The 24,548-nt window shown below is 37.7% G+C and overlaps 1 protein-coding gene across 1 annotated transcript; it reads right to left on the bottom strand.

Annotated features, from left to right (window-relative positions):
• Window positions 1-444: 444 nt before the first annotated feature.
• LOC121479339 (keratin-associated protein 6-2-like) lies at window positions 445-1,032 on the bottom strand. The gene has a single exon (XM_041734893.1). It carries the CDS (start codon window positions 1,030-1,032, stop codon window positions 445-447), a length of 588 nt encoding a protein of 195 aa, XP_041590827.1.
• Window positions 1,033-24,548: the final 23,516 nt, after the last annotated feature.

Raw genomic sequence — 24,548 nt, 5'->3', positions numbered from 1 at the left:
TGGTCACCCATTTTTCTGGAAGCCATAAACCCTGAAATCAAAATGACTCTGATAAAAAGAAAACAAGACTTCTCAGTAAATAAAATCTTTTATTTTTGCTCCATTTTAATATATTCCAACTCGATAGTCCTCCTGTGCTTATGCAAATAGCCACAGAACAGAGACAGAGAAAAAAATAGAAGAATTTACATTTGAAAAATGATCAGAGTAAGATCTTCTGTCTTCAGTGGTGTGATGAAACTGCTCATTCTCCATCAACTGCAAAGAGTTTCTTTGAAGTTAAGGCAGGTCCCTGACAAACAAAATAATTCTTTACTTTGCTATGAAGTTCATGGGTGGGGAGATATCAATGGACTTGTGCTTGCAGTGATCATTTCAAAGGTACAGTATTAGCTGCAGTGATGATTAGCAGCAAGAGGAATATCATCTTCTGTAGCAAAATGTTTAGTAGCCACAGCATCCAGAGCCATAGCCACAGCCATAGCGGGAGCTGTATCCACAGCCAGAGCCATAGCCACAGCCATAGCGGGAGCCATAGCCACAGCCATAGCCACAGCTAGAGCCATAGCCACAGCCATAGCCACAGCCACAGCCAGAGCCATAGCCACAGTTGTATCCACAGCCAGAGCCATAGCCACAGCCAGAGCCATAGCCACAGCCAGAGCCACAGCCATATCCACAGCCAGAGCCACAGCCAGAGCCATAGCCACAGTTGTATCCACAGCCAGAGCCATAGCCACAGCTAGAGCCATAGCCACAGCCAGAGCCACAGCCACAGCCAGAGCCATAGCCACAGTTGTATCCACAGCCAGAGCCATAGCCAGAGCCATAGCTACAGCCATAGCGGGAGCCATAGCCACAGCCATAGCCACAGCTAGAGCCATAGCCACAGCCACCGCAGGTGTTTCCGTAGTAGTTACAACACATGGTGATGGGAGGTGAGGTTTCAGTTGAGGTGTAGGAGATTTCTGAAGTCTGGATATCTTCTCCTCTTCCAGGACCTTTATATACTTCCAGGGGTGGATGGATCATACCTCACATGATCTCTGTTCCCTCATTTTACAACTATTTGCCTAAAATTAGCTCATTCTGTGTACCACAATTTTATTAGGATGTCCTAATTTACTTGCTAATCTAGGAATTTTCTAAGGCCTTAAGACCAAATAAAGATACATTTTCTAAGCACCCAAGCATACAGGACCATAATTTGAGCTTCCATAATTGTGTTTCATGACCATGACATATCACATCACCAAAATATGTTTGACCTATAAATATGTTTGTATTTTGTTCTTTCATCCACTAAACACAAAGTTCTACTCCCTACTATTAGGGAACACTATTTGGGAACTATTTGTAAAACACCCTCATCATCATAATCATTATCATAGCATCTTGGTGTCTTTTTTGTCCTTTCCTAGTATTTTAGTTTTTTCTATCATAATCACTCTGGAGCACTTTTCATAGATTTTGGACAAGGAATTGAGTATTTCAATGTGTTATATCCCCTCCCAGGAACATTCTCCTTCTCTCTGGAGAAGAGTTTGTTATCCCCTTGTTTTCCAACTACATTATGACATTCTCTTCCTTTTTTTTTTTTTTTTTTTTTTTGTTGTTGTTTTTGAACTCCAGGTGGGTACATTATGTAACATTTATTATTTAAACAAAAAAAAAAAACAAGCTTTTCTAAGAATTTCAGTTTAGAGCAAAGAAAATGCCTTGGTCCAACAACTTGTTTGTTAAAGTCCAGTTCTTAAATGTTATACTTTTGTTGGATACCTTGCATCATGACATTAATAATAGTTGACGTTTCTATGGTATTTATTATTCATCCTTACTTTTGACTTGATACCGTGTTTTCCCATCATTTCTCTGATGCATGGGCTTCTGGTCCATGACATCTCTTTCACTGACAATCTTTCTGTACTTTTCCTTAAGTTTGGAGCTTCATGTTGTTACCCTACCCTCCATCTTTGCTTTTCACATTATAAACTATTAAATCTACCTGCTGCCACTGATTCAACCACCATACATACACAGGTGACTCCTAAAACTAAAGATCCCTATATCAGTCTGATTCCAATTAGGAGACAGAAACCATACAGTAGGTAACACAGAAATGATAATTTAAAATAAAATTATTAAATCATGATAAAAGAGTAATTATAGGATATGAGGAATTTCTGTATGGTACCCTAAGAATGTGGGAGACTAATCAAAAAAAAGAAAAAAACCTGAAAAGAATAGTTCAGCCTACTTGTAAGCAGAGAAGTTCACTGGTTTGGCCAGACCAGGTTTGTTCTGCAGTTACTTACCAAGCAGGAGACAACTCTCTCTGGAGTGCAAATGAAGAATAAGCAACCAGTGGTATGGGCATGTAGAGGGTTTGGGAAGCTCTGAGATACAGGCACATCAGGGGTGGCGGAAACCTGTAGAGCAAATCTGGGTGTCTGTGAGAAGAACAAGAGGCCAACAGGGATTTGTGGATGAGAAGTCTGCAAGGTACAAGTTTCTATGTAGAGGGGATCAAATAAAGGTCATTTTCAGTGTGAAGTTCTAGCATCACTGAGGATCCACCACATTCTGGACCCATGACTGAGCAAAGCTTCACCAGATCTTTTCACATCCACACTGATGAACACCCTCTACTTCTCTCCAGGACTGCAGCCAAAAAAATGTAGAACTGCTTCCTTTGCAATGTCCCAACACCACCCACTACTGAGAAAGCTTGCTGCCATGATCACAGCAAAGAAGAAATGCCTAAAGGAATCCCATATGTTACCACAGAGCATCTATGAAGGATGAATTTGAAGCTGAGAGGTAATAAGTTGATAACTGGCACCTGTCTCCTCCAAGTTTCAGAGGCTCTGTAACAGAAACAGCTTTCCATGGCAAACACATTGATTCATTTCCTGGCTGAGCCATTTATTTACAATCTGACCATGGAAAATGTCATCAGATTTGTGAACCTCACTGTCTACAACTGCTAAATGGAAATAAAAATATGTCTACTTAAAAAAAATATGTCTACTTAAAATTTTGCCAAAAGGTCTATAGAAAATATATAGGAAGTACAAAGAGTGTAGCACAGATTCTGATGCATAGTGGAGACTCAATACTCTTTTCTGTTTTTCTTTTATCCAAATACAAGGATTCCCAAATAACAGTAGCTTTTTGAATATTTATATTGACTTGATTGGATACATTTATTATAATAAAATCTTAAGATTTACTTTGATGTTGCTCTGGTTTCAAGAGTGTGTATGTTAATGTTTTTCATAATGACTTTTCAAAAGTGACCCAACTCCCTCAGAAAACAAGCTACCATGTGATTGGCCTCAGTGCACCTTGCCAGGTGCATTTTAAATAATATTTTTGTAAAAATGCAGTATCAAGGGACACTTAGGTGGCTCAGTCGGTTCATCTCACCTCAGGTCTTAGTCTCAAAGTTGGGAGTTCAAGCCCCATGTTAGGCTTCATGCTGGGCCTGGAGCCTATTTTTAAAAATGCAGTATCAAGTAATACATCACAGGCATACTTTGAATATCAGTGATCATGAATATTTATTGAAGTTACAATCACCAACCTTGGTAACAGACCAGTGTATTTAATAGGAATAAAGTACATTTCCCCATTCCAAGATTTTCAGATGTATGTATGGGAAAAGTCCATCACTGCTTAGAAGTGTAACCATATTGCAGTTGAAGGTCTCAAGATTGATGAGTAATGTGTCATTGTCCAGGGGCCCCTCCTGATTCATGAGATCATGCTTTAAAAGTTCTACAAGAATCACACTGACAGCAAATACACTTTTCCCCTCTTTACCCTCTTTCCACTTAGATGTCAATTTAATCTGAGTCACAATGTGATTTGGTCCAACTCCTCCCACACAAGTAGGCAGTATTCTTTACTTGTAAAGTGCTTTATTGGCTGAAAACATTCTCTTTTCAGATGTCTGTATGTGAGCCATGAAACTAGCAAATTAAGAATTACAAATGTCATTTAACAAAGGCTGAGACTCAGAAGCATTCATTTCCAAATCAAAATCACATTTCCAAGTTTTCTTGATCTGACATATAACTGTGATATTGTACTGTTAAACAATATAATACAGATACGCAAGTAACCTCTCCTTGAATATTTTCAGTGTTAGGGAACACTCAACATCTTGTTTTAAGTGATTTTTTTTATTATGAAATCTTTTTGTTAGTAGTTTCTATATGATTCAAATCTCTCAAAACCCTCCATGTAAAGTTGTAGTGTAACTTAAGATCTTTGCATACACTTAAGATCTTTGCATACACTATTTTTTTTCTGATTCCTCCCTAGTATTTCCCCCATGAAGTCTCTACTTTTAAGATTTTATTTATTTATTTGAAAGAGAAGATGAGAGCAAGAGAGAGAGAGAGAGAGAGAAAGGGAGCCCAAGGAGCAGGGACGGGTAGAGGGAGAAGCAGACTCCCTGCTGAGTAGGGAGCCCAATACGAGACTTGATCCCAGGACCCCAATATTATGACTTGGGCAGAAGGCAGATGCTCAACCAACTGAGCCACCCAGGCGCCCCCTCATGCCAGCCTTTGGTTAACATGGAATATTTCTATCTTGTCTAATCTAGGGTTGTTGGGGTTTTTTTTTTTCACGTTTGTTTTCTTTCTTCTTTTTCTTTCATGTATTTTATTTTAAATTCCAGTATAGCTAACATATATTGTTATATTAGTTTCAAGTATATAATATACTGATTCAACAATTCCATACATCACCCTGTGCTCATCACAAGTGTACTCCTCAATCCCCAGCACCTGTTTTCACACATCCCCCACCTACCTCCCCTCTGGTACCATCACTTTGTTCTCTGTTAAGAGTCTGTTTCTTGGTGTGTGTGTGTGTGTGTGTGTCTCTCTCTCTCTCTCTCCTCTATTTATTTGTTTTACTTCTGCACAGTGAAGGAAACAATCAACAAAACTAAAAGACAACCTGCTGAATGGGAGAAGATATTTGTAAATGACATATCCAGTAAAAGCCTAGTATCTAAAATATATAAAGTATATTAGTATATAAAATATATAAAGAACTTAGACAACTCAGTGCCCAAAAAATAAATAATCCAATTGAAAATTGGAAGAAAAATGAACAGAAATTACTCTAAAGAAGACATGCAGATGGCCAACAGACACATGAAAAGATGCTCAGCATCACTCAACAGGGAAGTGCTGATGGCAATGAGATACTACCTGATATTTGTCAAAATCAGCAAGTGTTGGTGAGGATGTGAAGCAAAAGGAACCCTCATGTATTGTTGGTAGGAATGCAAACTGGTACTACCTTGTCTAGGTTTAGCTTCTCCTGATACTAGAGCCTTACTTTGCTAACCTGGTTACTATTACCATACCTCCACCTTGTCTGTCTCCTATAGGATAAAATATCAAAATACATTCATCTCTGGTCATCTCTGGCCATCTTCCAAACCTATAAAAGTTGTTTTTTTTTTTTCACTTGTTTCCTATCATTAAGATCATTACCACTTTTTTCAGTGACTCAGACTCTGTGCCTTGCAGGCATCATCTAAATTACAGGATCAACACTTTTTAAAAATCAGCATAAGAAGTGGTAAGGGTCAGAGAGATCTAACTGGCTCCTATGTATTTTAATCTTTCTGTAACATCCAAAATATGTAGCAATATCGCCCATCCTCAGACACCCTCAGAGCTGAATAACCTCTCAGGCAGCAAAATCCATTTTTGTCTCTTAAGTTTAGAAAACTGTCACATATTGAGAAGTTAGCCTCCTTGTAATTCCACACATGTTCATCTAATTTTGGTTCTGGAACCAGGAAACCAATATTAATCTATCTTCCATGTAATAAATGTTTTAAAATATGGGGGAAAATAGTGCTCTCAACACAAAGTGCTGTGAGGTACACACTTGTGATACTCCCCCTCATAGCCTCTTTCTCCCTTCCTTTCAGTCTCTGAACTGCCCTTGCAAATTTTGAAGTCCAGACCAGAGAAAATACCCCCTTCAATTATTCCAATATCCTCCAAACAAGACACCCTCCTTCCTTTCTTCCATAGTCCAATGCACACACACAGAAACTATGAATATGCTGATATGAAAGATGGTAAAGAAGCAGAAAAGGAATAAAGAAGTTGCAAACCCAAGAACAAATGGCTAGGCAAACCAATATGCATCCTAAAATAAAATCCAAACAAATCTGAACACCTCATAATACAAGGCTTTTTTGGTGATCTGGCCCCTACTTACCTCTCCAGCCTAGATTCTTTCTACTTTCCTGTTCCTGGACCTCTTTACAGTCCCTAAGCATACTAAACTCCTATCTGTTGAGAGCTTTGCACCTGTTCTCCCATCTGCCTCCAACTTTCTTTTCCTTTTTGAAAAGATTTTATTTATTTATTCATGAGAGACACAGAGAGGCAGAGACATAGACGGAGAAGCAGGCTCCTCGCAAGGAGCCCAATGAAGGACTTGATCCCTGGACCTGGAATCACAACCTGAGCAGAAGTCAGATGCTCAACCGCTGAACCACCCAGGCATCCCTGCCTCCTGCTGTTCTAACATCTACCTATTTGCCAAATACCAGCTTAGCTGTCACTTCTTTAGATATTTAACTTGATTTTCCTATCTGAAACTGCACCATATGATTTTTTTAAATGAACTTTACATTTTATTTTATTAAGTAGGTTCCATGCCCAACATAGGGCTTGAACTAACAACCCCAAAATCAAGTAACATGCTCTACCAATTAAGCTACCTAGACACCCCTGGAATCTACATTTTAGAGCAGTTTTATGTTCACAGCAAAGTCAAGTAGAAGGCTCAGCTAACATAGTGGTTGTCTAGCCTTCGAGGGAGACCACAAATACTAACATTGGTGATTAATCTGGCCCAAAGACACAATAACTTACAGGAACACATGAAATTGGTTTATTGAAAAAAATATGATTTTCTCCAGGTATGAAGTTTTTATGCTCTTGGACAATACAAAGCCATGAAATAGGATAAGCAAGAATTTATATTTTGAACATGACCAAAAATCAAATCTTCTGTCTTCTGGTAACATAATGGAAACATTCATAATTCTTCAGTAACAAGTTCTTTGAAGTATACACAGGTATTTTATTTTATTTTATGTTTTTATAAATTTATTTTTTATTGGTGTTCAATTTGCCAACATATAGAATAACACTCAGTGCTCATCCCATCAAGTGCCCACCTCAGTGCCTGTCACCCAGTCACCCCCACGCCTTGCCCACCTCCCCTTCCACCACTCCTAGTTCGTTTCCCAGAGTTAGGAGTCTCTCATGTTCTGTCTCCCTTTCTGATATTTCCCACTCATTTTTTCTCCTTTCCCCTTTATTCCCTTTCACTATTCTTTATATTCCCCAAATGAATGAGACCATATCATGTTTGTCCTTCTCCGATTGACTTATTTCACTCAACATAATACCGTCCAGTTCCATCCACGTTGAAGCAAATGGTGGGTATTTGTCGTTTCTAATGGCTGAGGAATATTCCATTGTATACATAAACCACATCTTCTTTATCCATTCATCTTTTGATGGACACCGAGGCCCCTTCCACAGTTTGGCTATTGTGGACATTGCTGCTAGAAACATCAGGGTGCAGGTGTCCCGGCGGTTCATTGCATCTGTATCTTTGGGGTAAATCCCCAACAGTGCAATTGCTGGGTCGTAGGGCAGGTCTATTTTTAACTCTGGGGAACCTCCACACAGTTTTCCAGAGTGGCTGCACCAGTTCACATTCCCACCAACAGTGCAGGAGGGTTCCCCTTCCTCCACATCCTCTCCAACATTTGTGGTTTCCTGCCTTGTTAATTTTCCCCATTCTCACTGGTGTGAGGTGGTGTCTCATTGTGGTTTTGATTTGTATTTCCCTGATGGCAAGTGAAGTGGAACATTTTCTCATGTGCTTGTTGGCCATGTCCATGTCTTCCTCTGTGAGATTTCTGTTCATGTCTTTTGCCCATTTCATGATTGGATTGTTTGTTTCTTTGGTGTTGAGTTTAATAAGTTCTTTATAGATCTTGGAAACTCGCCCTTTATCTGATATGTCATTTGCAAATATCTTCTCCCATTCTGTAGGTTGTCTTTGAGTTTTGTTGACGGTATCTTTTGCTGTGCAAAAGCTTCTTATCTACACACAGGTATTTTAAATAAGCCAATTATTATACTCTCCAGTTTTATTGAGAAACCATATTCGTTTTTGTCACCCAGGCCTTGTCTTGAGCCAATGACAAATTTGTAAAGAAAGTTTCCAAATTACTCAATCATCTCAGCACATGATTCCAAAGACATATTTTATATAACAAGAGTCTGTGGAGGGTAGAAAAGTTTGTTTGGAAATGCAACTATTAAAATGAGCTGACTAATTTCCTTGACTTACTAATTAATAATTACTGCATAGGGGATTTCATTAGAACCCAATTCTGCCCTATACAGAAACTTATTTTATGTTATAGAATTCCTATGAATCCAAATACCTATGAATGACGTTCTGATGGCATATTTTTACCTCAGGAGGCATTCCTCAATAAATTTTTATCAACTTTAAGTGTTCATTTAGTTCAAGCCAGAACCACACACACATACATACAGATATCCTTTCTGATAAGACTGTTGAAATTTTTGCAAATCTCAAATTTCCTTCAGAAATTTTAATCTATTTTATCCCAATAAAAATGTGAAAGATGTAGATAGCTTATAATATGGAGACGGGAGTATAAAGAAGTTAGGAAACTTACTAAAAGTCTCCTAGCTGATACATTATGAAGATCAAGTGTCTGCTCTTTGTTACACTACATAAAGTGTCCCTTCCCAATGATTGGAGGCTTGAATACTTGCTGTAACAAGCAAGGAGTTTACTGTTTCTTACAGTGACCCATTTCATTGTGAAATTACTCTGTTATACAATCCCCACATGCTTCTGAGTCTCTCATTATTTCCTGTATCACTTTGGGTCCTAGATAAAATTTTATTTCAATGTTATGTTCATTGAGTGTGTCTGCTGTTGCCACTCACCGTTTCGTTCACCTTCTCTCCAGAGGGGTCTATCTTTGGTACCCATTGTTAGGACTTCTTTCTAATCTTTATTGATAGACAGAAATGATATGTAGTTCACCCAAATCAACCACATCTCTTACCAGATAATTTAGAGAGCAGTAGAGGAAGCCTGTTGTAAATTATCACAAAAAATAGCATCTTAGGAAAACATCCACTTACTGTTTCCAGTCTGAGTGGGGCAGGAATCTGAGCCCAGCCTAACTGGGATCTTTGTTCAGGGCCTCATGGTATGGCTGATATAAAGGTATCAGCCATCCTTTCTGTATAATGTAACTAGAGCTGTCAGGTTTAGCAGGCATGCCCCAAATGTTGAATGAAACATATTTATACTACAAAGTTATCTGGTTTTCATCTAAATTCAAATTTATCTATCTTGAGTTTTAGCCACCAACCTCAAACAACATAACCACAGGAAGGATATTCCATTCATCTTTGCCAAGGTAAGAGTCAAGTTACAAGTCCTGCTCACATTGAAAAGGGGGGAGCAAACAAGGATGCATGTCATCAGAGGTCACCTTAGAATTCAGCCTACCCACGCCTGTGAATTTATTCCTTTAGCCCAACTAATGATTACATTTCTTCCAGGCTTGATGATATCTATTACAATAAGGTTCCAAGATATGGACACTTTCTGAAATGTATTACATCTTTTCCCCCTGTCCAAAGGCTATTTCCCCTTATAATGGACCAGCTTCTATCCATCTTTCATATTTCAGCTAGAAGTTTGTCTGTCTTTCATAAATATGCCTGACTCTGTTATTAGTCTTAGCCTCTCTTCTGGTTTTTTACTCTGTGTTTCTGAAACACCCTGTTATAATTGTATTATAGCAATATCCTGATCTTTGAAGCTTGTGTGTTTGCGTGTGTGTGTGTGTGTGTGTGTATGTGTGTCTTCACCACACTTTTAGAAAACAGGGATAAATATTTTAGTTCTCTGTTCACAGCACATGGTGAAATGTCCCTTCTTAGGAGCTCAACAAATGTTTGATGATTAAAAATACTCATTCCTCTAATTCATAAGAAGTGATTCCATTTCTTCAAGGAGAATAATCTGTCCATTCATCCTCTTGGGTCCTTACTCTTTCCAAGCCTGCAATTTCTTTCAAGATTTAAGGGATACTAGGAACATTAAATTTATTTAATCATGGATGGTTGAATTTTGGCTCCAATTCTAACAGCCTTTCTACATTCCCAATGAAGATAGGATTTCTCAATCCAAAACATATTATACCTGGCTTCTCCTCCTAGATATAGCAACAAAAAGTTTCTGGTTTTATATTTTCCTGGTATCAGCATCACCATTTTCACAATCGGGCTTCAAAGCTCAAATCCATTCCTAATCTATAGCATCCTAGAATAGAAGAGGAAATGGATATGTAAAACTGGTTAATTCCACAGCTTCCCTAAAGTAACCCTAGTAACAGGTGATTCTGCTGGGTTTTAGATCCATCCAGTGACAGAGCACCTAATGTGGAAATCACTCTTGTTTCACATAGTGTCACATAAAAAGAACCCTTGTGTTAAGAAATCAGAATATGGTCATAAATATATATAGTCGTAAATCAGAGTGGAAACCAGACATACATAATTGGAATGCACACTTGAGCATGAGCCTGTCAATCTCTGAAGAGGTCACAGAAATAATAGACAAAATGTACATGAATAGCATGTCTGGCACAAAAGGAACACAAACTTGTAAGGAGCATTTAAATAGGTTTATTTGAAAATCACCACAATATAGAAACCTAGAATAAGAAAGTAATGGGTTTAACCTTGGACTACGGCCACGATGAGGTCTTCCTCCTTCCAGAAACATCATAGAGTAACTCAGGAGCCCTGACTACAAAGAAGACTTTCAAGAAGATAATCAGTTTTCTGCAGACTCTGACTACTCTTTTTAATTGGATCTGATGGGACACTGAAACAAAAAGAGCCTTGGAATAATCCTCTTACAAGAAAAGGTGTATTTCAGTTATGCTCTAGCAGAAAGATGAATAGAATAACACCTTCTGTAGGAAAATGGCCTGCATCCACAGCAGGCACAGCCATATCCACAGCCATATCCACAGCCAGAGCCAGAGCCGTAGCCACAGCCACAGCCACAGCTATCACATGAGTTTCTAGAATAGTTGCAACACATGGTGGCAAGAAATGGAGGTTCAGCAGCTCTTTAGAATAGCAGATGGCGGTTTCTGAAGCCTGAATATCATTTCTTGCTCTGAGACCTTTATATACTGATAGAAATGAGTAGAACACATTGTCTTCTTACCACAGCAATTTTCATTTTTAAAAAGCTCATCATTCTAAGGACAATTTTTTTTTCAGGCAGTTATGTCCAGGATTTGTTCCTCACTAGTCATGAGAATTATAAGAAAACAGATGTAACCTACATATTGAATAAGTATGTTTGTGGAATGTAATCAAACCCAATCTAAATTTTTCACTCTAAGGGGTACTAACCCTCCTGCAATTCCAGGTAAACACACAGGCACTAAGAGATGCTCTAGCATCTCCTTGGGTTCGACAGGAAAACACCCTGGCTGGAGGTGAGAGGCAAACAGCAGGTGTATAAGGTGAAACGTTCTCATGTTATATCTACAAGAAAGTGGATGAAGCCCACTGCGGTGATGAGATCTAAATTGGTGCAAATTAGGAGTCTGATGCAATATGCTAAAATAAAAGCAACCATGATTTTCACCAATGCAACATAATCTACTCTATTTAAGACATTTTTCAGAATGATACTTTCTTTGAAACACCTACCACTTACATCACCAAAGTTTTATCTCCTCCAAATCCTACGGATTCTTCAAAGCACAGCTTAGACTATACCTTATATAGGAAGCATTCCTGGACATTGAAAACAAGTATTAGGCATTATTCCTCTGGTTTTCCATAGTTTATCTTACTATGATACTGAATACGTTATATTAGCACACACTGTTTTAATTATCTGATTCCCTCAGTCAACTGTGAGTTATTTAAGGCCAATAACTTTGTCTTTATTTTATGTGAACATAAAGAACTAGGCAAGGAGATCAAAGCTCCTTCCCTCCTTCCTGCTCTTTTCCACGTCCCTAGCATCCAAAGGGCCACAGCAGAGGGACTGCAGGCCCTAGTGCCTGGCCATGCCCTTGCAGGGGGGCACAGTCATGGTGGCTGGGGGAGGTGCCGGGCCACTTCTCATGGGGCCAGATTCACTAACTGTTGAATGACGGTCTATGAGATTTCATCCACCTGTAAAAATGGTTCTTTTAATGTATAGGATGTCATATAAGAAAAAATAATAAGAATAACAATTATTATTAACATTTGTATTTCCTTCCACAGCTTTTGAGATATACTCACATTTATCACTTCATCTGATTCTGACTAAAACAACATAAAGTAGGACATTGTGCTGTGTATTTTCATATACATTACAAATGGGAAAAGGGAGGCTGAGGATAGTTAAGTCTTGCCCAAGAACTATGAGTTTTTAGGGGTAAAGTTGAATTTTTTTCAATCTCCCCTTATAACATATAAGCTAGGGCAGGACCTGTGAATTATTTTTCATGAATTATTTTTTCCAGTAGTTTCTCAAATGTAAAATATTCATATTTTCTGGCTAAAATTACCAATATTTTACACTTCCATCATCTGGATTTTCTTTCTTTGTGATCTTCACCTCACAGCCACAGCAGACAACTCAGCACTCTCTCAAACCTGCTCCATGACCACTCTTAAGCATCACACTGCAGTACTAGAGCTGCCTCTCAGCATCTGCAATCTGTCTACTGAGAGTACAATCTTTGTAACATTCTTTAAATTAGAATTTAAGTAGAAATGATGATAGCTTTTCTAGACCTCTCCAGTTTTAGTCTATAGTGTAAAAGCACCTGGACCTACAAATCCCATGTCACAATTAAAACCTCAGATTCTAGATTTCCTTCTAATTATGACTGTCCTAATTTCACAAATCTTTCCACTAAACTATATTCAATATTGGCTCCATTCCTACAAACTCCATGACCCCTCCACATTTCACATCACCTGCTTTCTTTCTAAGATATCTTTGGCATGACTGTTTTTGCCTTCATTGTTCCATTGAGTCTTTTTCCTGACAGTGACTGAACAGTGCAACTAAATTTTACAAGAATTTTTGAAAACCTACTTCATGCATATTCCAGAGCAGAGAATATTGAATAAAAAGTAGATATCTAAAGCTCAATGATGAGCTCTGTGCTTTAAAAACTCTGGGGAGGTTCATGGAAACTAATGAGAACGAAGATACAACCGTTCAAAATCTTTGGGATGCAGCAAAAGCAGTCCTGAGGGGGAAATACATCGCAATACAAGCATCCATTCAAAAACTGGAAAGATCTCAAATTCAAAAGCTCACCTTACACATAAAGGAACTAGAGAAAAAGCAACAAATAGACCCCACCCCCAGCAGAAGAAGACAGTTAATTAAAATTCGAGCAGAACTCAATGATATCGAGACCAAAAGAACTGTGGAACAGATCAACAGAACCAGGAGTTGGTTCTTTGAAAGAATTAATAAGATAGATAAACCATTAGCCAACCTTATTAAAAAGAAGAGAGAGAAGACTCAAATTAATAAAATCATGAATGAGAAAGGAGAGATCACTACCAACACCAAGGAAATACAAACGATTTTAAAAACATATTATGAACAGCTGTACGCCAACAAATTAGGAAATCTAGAAGAAATGGACGCATTCCTGGAAAGCCACAAACTACCAAAACTGGAGCAGGAAGAAATAGAAAACCTGAACAGGCCAATAACTAGGGAGGAAATTGAAGCAGTCATCAAAAACCTCCCAAGACACAAGAGTCCAGGGCCAGATGGCTTCCCAGGGGAATTCTATCAAACGTTTAAAGAAGAAATCATACCTATTCTACTAAAGCTGTTTGGAAAGATAGAAAGAGATGGAGTACTTCCAAATTCGTTCTATTAGGCCAGCATCACCTTAATTCCGAAACCAGACAAAGACCCCACCAAAAAGGAGAATTACAGACCAATATCCCTGATGAACATGGATGCAAAAATTCTCCACAAGATACTAGCCAATAGGATCCAACAACACATTAAGAAAATTATTCACCATGACCAAGTAGGATTTATCCCTGGGACACAAGGCTGGTTCAACACTCGTAAAACCATCAATGTGATTCATCATATCAGCAAGACAAAAACCAAGAACCATATGATCCTCTCATTAGATGCAGAGAAAGCATTTGACAAAATACAGCATCCATTCCTGATCAAAACCCTTCAGAGTGTTGGGATAGAGGGAACTTTCCTCGACATCTTAAAAGCCATCTACGAAAAGCCCACAGCAAATATCATTCTCAATGGGGAAGCACTGGGAGCCTTTCCCCTAAGATCAGGAACAAGACAGGGATGTCCACTCTCACCACTGCTGTTCAACATAGTTCTGGAAGTCCTCGCCTCAGCAATCAGACAACAAAAAGACATTAAAGGCATTCAAATTGGCAAAGAAGAAGTCAAACTCTCCCTCTTCGCCGATGACATGATACTCTACATAGAAAACCCAAAAGCCTCCACCCCAAGATTGCTAGAACTCATACAGCAATTTGGTAGCGTGGCAGGATACAAAATCAATGCCCAGAAATCAATGGCATTTCTATACACTAACAATGAGACTGAAGAAAGAGAAATTAAGGAGTCAATCCCATTTACGATTGCACCCAAAAGCATAAGATACCTAGGAATAAACCTAACCAAAGAGGTAAAAGATCTATACCCGAAAAACTATAGAACACTTCTGAAAGAAATTGAGGAAGACACAAAGAGATGGAAAAACATTCCATGCTCATGGATTGGCAGAATTAATATTGTAAAAATGTCAATGTTACCCAGGGCAATTTATACGTTTAATGCAATCCCTATCAAAATACCATGGACTTTCTTCAGAGAGTTAGAACAAATTATTTTAAGATTTGTGTGGAATCAGAAAAGACCCCGAATAGCCAGGGGAATTTTAAAAAAGAAAACCATAGCTGGGGGCATCACAATGCCAGATTTCAGGTTGTACTACAAAGCTGTGGTCATCAAGACAGTGTGGTACTGGCACAAAAACAGACACATAGATCAATGGAACAGAATAGAGAACCCAGAAGTGGACCCTGAAATGTACGGTCATCTAATATTCGATAAAGGAGGAAAGACTACCATTGGAAGAAAGACAGTCTCTTCAATAAATGGTGCTGGGAAAATTGGACATCCACATGCAGAAGAATGAAACTGGACCACTCTCTTTCACCATACACAAAGATAAACTCAAAATGGATGAGAGATCTAAATGTGAGACAAGATTCCATCAAAATCCTAGAGGAGAACACAGGCAACACCCTTTTTGAACTTGGCCACAGTAACTTCTTGCAAGATACATCCACGAAGGCAAAAGAAACAAAAGCAAAAATGAACTATTGGGACTTCATCAAGATAAGAAGCTTTTGCACAGCAAAGGATACCGTCAACAAAACTAAAAGACAACCTACAGAATGGGAGAAGATATTTGCAAATGACATATCAGATAAAGGGCTAGTTTCCAAAATCTATAAAGAACTTACTAAACTCAACACCAAAGAAACAAACAATCCAATCATGAAATGGGCAAAAGACATGAACAGAAATCTCACAGAGGAAGACATGGACATGGCCAACAAGCACATGAGAATATGCTCTGCATCACTTGCCATCAGGGAAATACAAATCAAAACCACAATGAGACACCACCTCACACCAGTGAGAATGGGGAAAATTAACAAGGCAGGAAACAACAAATGTTGGAGAGGATGCGGAGAAAGGGGAACCCTCTTACACTGTTGGTGGGAATGTGAACTGGTGCAGCCACTAAGCCAAAGAGTTAAAAATAGACCTGCCCTACGACCCAGCAATTGCACTGTTGGGGATTTACCCCAAAGATTCAGATGCAATGAAACGTCGGGACACCTGCACCCCGATGTTTCTATCAGCAATGGCCACAATAGCCAAACTGTGGAAGGAGCCTCGGTGTCCATCGAAAGATGAATTGATAAAGAAGATGTGGTTTATGTATACAATGGAATATTACTCAGCAATTAGAAACGACAAATACCCACCATTTGCTTCAATGTGGCTGGAACTGGAGGGTATTATGCTGAGTGAAATAAGTCAATCGGAGAAGGACAAACAGTGTATGTTCTCATTCATTTGGGGAATATAAATAATAGTGAAAGGGAATATAAAGGAAGGGAGAAGAAATGTTGGGAAATATCAGGAAGGGAGACAGAACATAAAGACTCCTAACTCGGGGAAACGAACTAGGGGTGGTGGAAGGGGAGGAGGGCGGGTGTTGGAGGGGAATGGGTGACAGGCACTGAGGTGGACACTTGACGGGATGAGCCCTGGGTGTTTTTCTGTATGTTGGTAACTTGAACACCAATAAAAATTAATTAAAATTAAAAAAAATAAATATAAAATAAAAATAAAAATAAAATAAAAATAAAAACTCTGGGGAGGGACATATATATGGGTGGTTCAGTGGTTGAGCATCTGCCTTTGGCTCAGGGTGTGATCCCAGGGTCCTGGGATCCAGTCCCACATGAGGCTCCCCATAGGGAGCCTGCTTCTCCCTCTACTTATGTCTCTGCCTCTCTCTCTCTCCGTGTCTCTTATTAATAAATAAACAAAATCTTAAAAAAAATCTGGGGAGCCTGAATCATCATTTCCATTGGACCATTCTCTATCCTACCACCTCATGCTACATGAAAGATTAGACTATTTTCAATTTTGCTCTTCCTTACCCATTCACTTTGCAATTTACTGCAGCCAATACCTACTATTATCACTTCCCCCTTAAAAAAAGCTTTTTTTTTCATGATAGATCCCATACCATCTGCCAAATCTAATGGAAACTTCTCTAGTAATTAATAGAATTTGGTGATAAAATAAAAAGCAGCAATTATCAGAAAATAAACTACTTCACTAAAACTCATTAATTTATTATGAAAAATACATTGACAAACACTGTTAATTTACTTGGTATCAGAGCATTTGTTAGGGTTCATAACTATCGAATACATGTATGATAAATATACAAAACATCTAACTTGGGAGTGTACCTATGTATTTGACATGAGAAAATTAAGATGAATGATTATGAAATTCTGGAATTATCAAAATATTGCCAGTATAATAAAAATAATATGTAAGCCTGAGCCATAACATTTTTTATGTTATGATTGTGTCAGCAATTCATATGGAGCAACCTAATAATAAATATAATAACAAAAATCTACTGAGTTCTCACAGTAGTAGAGTTTTGCATATTTTATTTGTTTTGTACTTTCAACAATCCTGACCTAGCACTATTTTATCATTTTACCTCTGAATATCCTGAGACTCAGTGGAGTTAAATGAGTTAACTAATGTACCATGATCACACAGCTAATAGCTGATGAGGACTACACCAGAGGACAAGTAGTGTGACTCTGGAACCTAGACTTTTAATCTCTCACTATCTTCATAATTTTCTTCCTAGAGTGGAGTCATTGGGATGACCTGGAGGGAATTACATCTTGCAGAAGGAGAGTGTAGTTAAATAAAATGGGTCATGTACAGGGAAACATAGGTCAATTTAACATAGGCTCTAAAGATTTTTGGACATAAAGCAATAGTGTAACCTGTCTTATCAATTTCTATGGTTTGTTTTCAGGCTCATAAATAATACATCCATATTGTAAAATTTTCAAAAAATATATTCTCAATAACAAGAGGGATGTGGACAGTGGTCTGCTGTTATTTGTTTAATGACCTCTGCTGAAGGTAGGGAGTCTGAATTGCCAATTTCCATGGTGTAAATATTCTTAGGATGACTAATTTCAAATTAACTGGCTTACAAAATTCCTGAAAGTTTATAAGATCTTTTAATACTTTAATAAATTAACTTCCATGTTTACAACTTCAACATGGCATTTCTTTTGTGTATGGTATAAGGTAGGCATCTATCTTTTCTTTAATCCCATTTATTGAATAAACTGTTTAAGATAATCAATTTGCTATCTCAGATGAAAACTTTATTATTAGGCAGCTTCTGAAGTTTTTAGCACTGGCTATTGTGTTCTTACTGTCTCAGAATAATCTATTCCTTATGGATATAGGAACATGGAATATTTCATAGGATATAGGAATATTCCTTATGGATATAGGAAGTGGATAACAGATTGTTGTGACCTTTATAAAACTAAACTCTACAATAGAAATGTATCATGAAACACATAAAATTTAGAATTTTCCAGTAGTCACATTTGGAAAAGATAAAACAGATGAATAGACTTTATAGCATATTCTATTTAACCTAATATATCCAAAATATTACCACAATATATAATCAATATTTTTAATTATTTGATATAGTTTTCATTCTTTTTTATACTAAGTTTTTGAAATCTAGTGTGTATTTTATACTTACAATGTGTTTCATTTTGGACTAGCCACATTTCAAGTGCTCAGTGCCATATCTGTCTAGTGGCTACCATGTTAAACAATGCAACTAAAAGAGAATTTCAGAATTCCCATAGGGAGTCATGCTGATTATAAGTTCTCCAATAGAGGTTGCCACTTAAAACGTAAATAAGTTGGCAGTTACTATTTTTTTTAATGCCTCTTCCTTGAATTTTATTTTCCCGCTCATGTAACAGACCAATTTTCAGTCATCCCTTATGGCTCTTCTTATATGTCATTCTCCTTTAGAAGCTATTTCTAACTCTTTTCAAGTCTTCTCTTTCTATGTCATGACGCATTTTGGTTTCCCCTTTGAATTCTTTCTCAGGAGCCCTATAACACCTATAAACATATATACTATAATGGGAATGTGTGATTTACTATTTTGTACCCAAAGGGACATTTATAATTGTTGAAAGAAAGAATTATGTGTTTTGGGCTTCTATCTGCAACACCAAACATAACATGAAGCTGGAACATGGATGTTAAGGTTTTTTTAAATGACCATAAGAACAAATGAATGATTTTAAAACTTAGTACCTTGGTAATATGTAATAGCTCTTCAAAGAAAAAGATTTTGTGTTCCTTCATGAAGAATTTTAAAAACTTAAGTCATTTCCTGACTACAGAAAGTATTCAGTTTTTTGTGATCCGTATGTGAAACCGTATTTTCACTTTTCCCAGCCTTCATCCACCAATGAGACATACATAACACACACATATTTTCTCTAATTTTATCATAATGAACTCTCTTTTAACATTATCATCATTTCCTCATTTCACTTGGCTGAAAGTCACAATTGTTTTCTAAGACAGTAATGATATTGGAGGTTTAAACATAAATGTTAGATTGTGAAGATTCTTTTCTGGAATATGAATTACCTTTTACATGCTTAATAAATAGTAGTCTTGGATTGTTAAAAATGCCTTTGAAAACAAAGGTCATCACGAAAAAAAATGAGTATATTTTCAGCCAATAATTATTAGAATTGCCTTCTCTGTAAGAATAACTGAGATTTACCTGAAGCCATCATTCCTTATCTCTAAGAAGGAATGTTCCATCTGTGAAAAGTGTTCAATTCTTGCAAGAGCTTCCATTTCATCATCAGTAAGACACATTATATCCTGGGTATAACCTCGCTGCAAGCTGGACTTTGATGGCAGAATCATCTTCCTTGAAAACAGCCATTCTGTGGAGTCTCCGAGATCCAGAGATCTCAGGACTCAGATTTGGTGCAGTGACCTTCGTCATGAAGATGAGACAGTAAGTCATTTTTCACTGCCCGTGAAAACTGATCCTGAGAAAACATTCTCTGTTGTCTGATCCAATGTTAGAGATCTGGAAAGTCACATGAGGAAAGGACACTGAACTCAGAACCCACATGGCAGTAGGATCTCAAACTCCGAAAGTAGACTTGGCCTTTCATCCCATTCTTATATCTGCACCAATTAAGGCACTAGGGAGCACCATTAAGCATAAGCACCTTTCTCATTTCCAAAAAATTGTGGCACCACTGATCATCCCCAAAACATAACGAATTTCTCTTCTTCCTTTACCCTTACTACCTACCGTCTTTTCTAGTTTTTCTTGCAATGAGCACCAGTTCATTTGACTGAAAATGTTAAAATACCTATTTGAACCCTATCTCCAATGCTTCAACATTTACTCTTCCCCAGGAAGCTGCCATATTCCTTCCATAGCAATTATGTCTAAATGTATCTCAATTAATGCTTTTTTTATTATCACCTTTTAGAATATAAACATTCTGAGAGCAAGAAAGTGGCCTACAATTTTGATACTATGTCTTCAGTGTGTAAGGGAGTACCCTTACAAAAACACCCAAAACTATTTGTCAAACAAGTGGCTTAAATCAATTACCTCAAATTCAATATATGCAAACAAATATATACTTCCATCAAAATTCATGATATGCTACCATATTTTTCCTCTAATTTATCCTTTGCTTAGTTCTTCATGTGTCACCTGAGTGTTCTTCTAATTTCTCGTTAATCCTGAAAATTTCACTTCCATGCTATTCATTTATCCATTCAGCACTCAGGCCACGCCTCCTGTCCCTTGGACTTCTGTCACAACTTCCCAAATAGGTATCATTCCTTCTTCTCTTTCTCCTCCGGCTCCATTCTACACATAGTGTAATTCCAGGGCACAGTTCTGAAATACTGTGTGATTGCTGTAGGGTTATGAGTACCTGAAAATGGGGGAATACAAGAAATAGGTGGAGAAGACATTATCTCTCATGCACTTATGACAAGAAATGCTTGTATTATATCAAGGAAGAACCCCCTAATTCATAAAATATGTTGTCAGCCCAATTTACAAGAGAGGTCCTAAAACCTCAAAAAGTAATTCATAAACAAGAACACAGAGATCAGTTAGAAGCAAAGAACCATTTTTATTGACAATAAGTGATTTCCCCAACTGTGAGATGTTAGGATTGCTGGCACATCACAACACAGAATCCAGATTAAGGGAGTACAGAACATTTGGAAATGGTCAGATGATACCAGATAGATTCAAGCCATGAGATGCCATACTAAAAGAAAAAATGTTCACTGGAGGAAAAAGGCTCTGTCAAGTATGCAATTTCCTAGGCATAGAAATCTTGGATTTGGAGGCTTGAATCAGCTATCCCACTAAATGCATCCTTTCAGAAGGAACCGGGGCTTGGAGAGTGATGGTCTAACAGCAAAAAGAATAACATCTTATGTAGCAAAGGGGCCGGTAGCCCCAGCAGCCAGAGCCATATCCACACCCAGAACTGAAGCCTCTTCCACAGCGCCATCCTGAGCCACAGCCACAGCCATAGCCTGAGCCATAGCCACAGCCATAGCCACAGCCATAGCCAGTTCTATAACCACAGCCAGAATAGGGGCCACATCCATAGCCATAGCCGCATCCACAGCCATAGCCACAGGAGTTCCCGTAGTTGCAACACATGTTGTCAGGAGAAGAGAATTCGGGTGGTTTGCAAGTGGATGTGGTGAAGTATGGTCCCTACTTGCCTTGGACCTTTATATACTGTTGGTAATTGGCAGAGCATGCCATTCATTCCCTGACTTACCCAAACAAATATGAAAGCAACTTTCATGTGACAGTCCCTGTCAACAATCAATAATGTCTTGGGAAAAGTGAGCTCACTATTTGGAGTCTCCCATCTTATTTAAAGAGCAGCAATTTAATTTCCTCTGCCAAAGAATTGTCTCAGAATTATGTGCTCTACATACCACTGAAACCCAACTTCAAACCTCCTATCATTTAATGTAACTGATATGACAAGATTGGGGGAATTTAGGACAACTTTGTGCCTCTTGATCTCTCCTCTGGCCCAAAAGAATCTACCTCTTCCCCTAGAGAAGAAAATAACTCCCATCTCCTTTCTGGAATCGTTGCAACATTTTACCAGGCTTCTTGCACCCAGATACCTACTGCAGATACCTACTAGCTCCTTGTGGTTCAAGCCAGGGAAAATGCTAGTATCAGGACAGAGGACAGTCCTCAACAACATTGAAACATTTGATAAAGAATGTCAAGTGATGAGATTAGAATCTTTAGTTTGTAACTTGGTAGAAATAAATTGGCTTCTCTCTTTACTGATGTCTAATTCCAAATATTTCCTTTCTTTTCATCTAAACCAAGCATCCAAACATTCCATTACCAGACATGCAGCCAATGAAGAGGGAGGAGGAGGAGAAGGAAGGTATTACATTCCCGTTTTTGTTTTGTTTTTTTTTTATTGATATTTTGCTTATTTTGTTTGTCTAGGTTTTACCTATGCCCATTTTCTGAAACAGGCAGATCCAAAATTTAAATTAATTTTTACCGTAAAACTATGACATCTGACTCAGAAGTACAAACTCAGAAGATCATTCCTTCTACTCCGCACTCAAATTTCAACACTGAAATCAGTGCCATCTATTCCTTTCTGAAAGCCTTCAACAGGGATTTTCATAATTCTACTGAAACCCTTTTTTGAGAACTTTAATTATTAGACATTTTTCCTTCAGTTGAATGTATTATGACTATTTTTTCTATACTTGGATGCTGGTCTATCTGATCATTGTTAGGTTTCATCTCTAAAAAAAGCACCAAAAAAATACATCTTACTATATTCCTTATTTTCTCTTTTTCTGTCATTCTTGATATTCAAAACGATAAATTCTATAATGCATAAGTTCTCCAGAATAGACCTATTACTTTTCAAGCATCCACCTTCCAATCAAAATAGCCCTGAGCAATTGAAAATGTTTTCTACCTTTATTGCATTGTTTGTACTACCCCTCCATTCAGATCTCTGGGTATTGAACCATGACGGCCCAAAAACTCTCTTATTCTGTGCATCCCTGAATCACCACTTAGTTCTGAGTACCAGTACATAGTTTGATGTCTATCAATATTTCCCCTATAAAAATAGATACATTAAAACAAATATATGTTCAAGATCAGTGTGCCCCTTGGAAGCTATAAGATATTTGGATACATTCTCACAATGTTCTGATTTCACTGAAGTAGAAAGTCTCAAATGTTCCTTGACTAAAATAGTCTCAAATTTCACATTTTGAAGATGTGTGTTACTTTATGAAGGTATTTTTCCAGAGGCATAAATTATCTTATATGCCTAATAAATGAATGGATATATAAATTACAATATTGATGCTTAATGGATGATGTTCTTCCCTCATTCACAAAGGCTTCAAGGACAGGGATCATAAGAAAACAATGAGTAGACTTTCAAAAACTGTAATTATACAAATTTAATTCTCCTCTTTGTAGGATTTCCCCCCCTCAGATTTACCCAGAGTACAGTCCTCACATCAGACATACAAATATTCCATGTATGAAAACTGCCCGACTCTTTAAGAACCTCTATTTCTTCAAGAGTAGGAGACAGTATATCCTGGACACCATCACATTCTGAGGCTGAGTTTGATGACAGATCTATTCTCCTTGAAACTGGCCATTTTGTAGAGATTCTTGGCTCCAGGGACCTCAGACTCAGATCTTGCAGTGACCCTGGTCATGTAAAAAAAAAAAATAGGCCCAACGAAACTGAGCCTGACAAGAATTCTATGTGATAGGATACAGTATTAGAGATTTGGAAAGTCAGGTGAGGAAAGGACACTGAGTTCAGAACCCAACCAAGTGGGAGGCTCTCTAACTCAGAAAGCAGACTCAACTGTTCATCTCATTCTTAGATCTGCAACCATTTAGGCACTAGAGTACACCATTAAACACTAGTCCTTGCTCATTTCCATGAAAAATTGTGGCACCACTGATCATCCCCAAAACAATCCATTTCTCTTTATCCTTTACACTTATTACAGCCCTTTCTAGTGTTTTTTTTTGTAACAAACATTAGTTCATTTGACACAAAATATCAAAATACCTCCTTGAACTCTCTCTCTAATACTTCAATCTTCACTCTCTTCTCCAGAAAGCTGTTTTATTCCTTCCATAGCAATTATCTGTCTAAATTTATCTCAAATAATTGTAGTTTTTCTTATTATCACCTACTAGAATATAAATACTCTGAAAGCACAAAATTCATCTATAATATGTCTTAAATATCTAGGACGTTTCCTTTCAGAAATAATAATAACTTGGGCACCTGGGTGGTACAGTCAGTTAAGCATCGAACTCTTGATTTAGAATCAGGCCATGATCTAAGGATGCTGGGATGGAGCTAGATGTCAGGATACCTGCACAGCAGGAGTCTGCTTATCTCCCTCTCTCTCAGACCCTCCCTACTCGTGTTCACTCTCTATCCCCCCCCCCCGAATAATAAAATAAATATATCTGTGTAAAAAAAAAAAACATTCAAACTATTTGTAAAGTGAGTGACTTAAATTAATTTCTTAAACTTAAAAATCCAAACAAATATGTCTATACTTTCATCAAAATGCACATATGATACCAC

This window comes from Vulpes lagopus, chromosome 20, assembly GCF_018345385.1.
Source record: "Vulpes lagopus strain Blue_001 chromosome 20, ASM1834538v1, whole genome shotgun sequence".
Classification (NCBI taxonomy): Eukaryota; Metazoa; Chordata; class Mammalia; order Carnivora; family Canidae; genus Vulpes; species Vulpes lagopus.
Note: the sequence above shows the minus strand (reverse complement) of the source record. Positions and strands in the feature narration are given on the sequence as shown.

What these genes read in the sequence shown, in the direction of transcription:
- LOC121479339 (XM_041734893.1), bottom strand. Translation starts at nt 1,032, where the DNA reads ATGATCCATCCACCCCTGGAAGTATATAAAGGTCCTGGAAGAGGAGAA.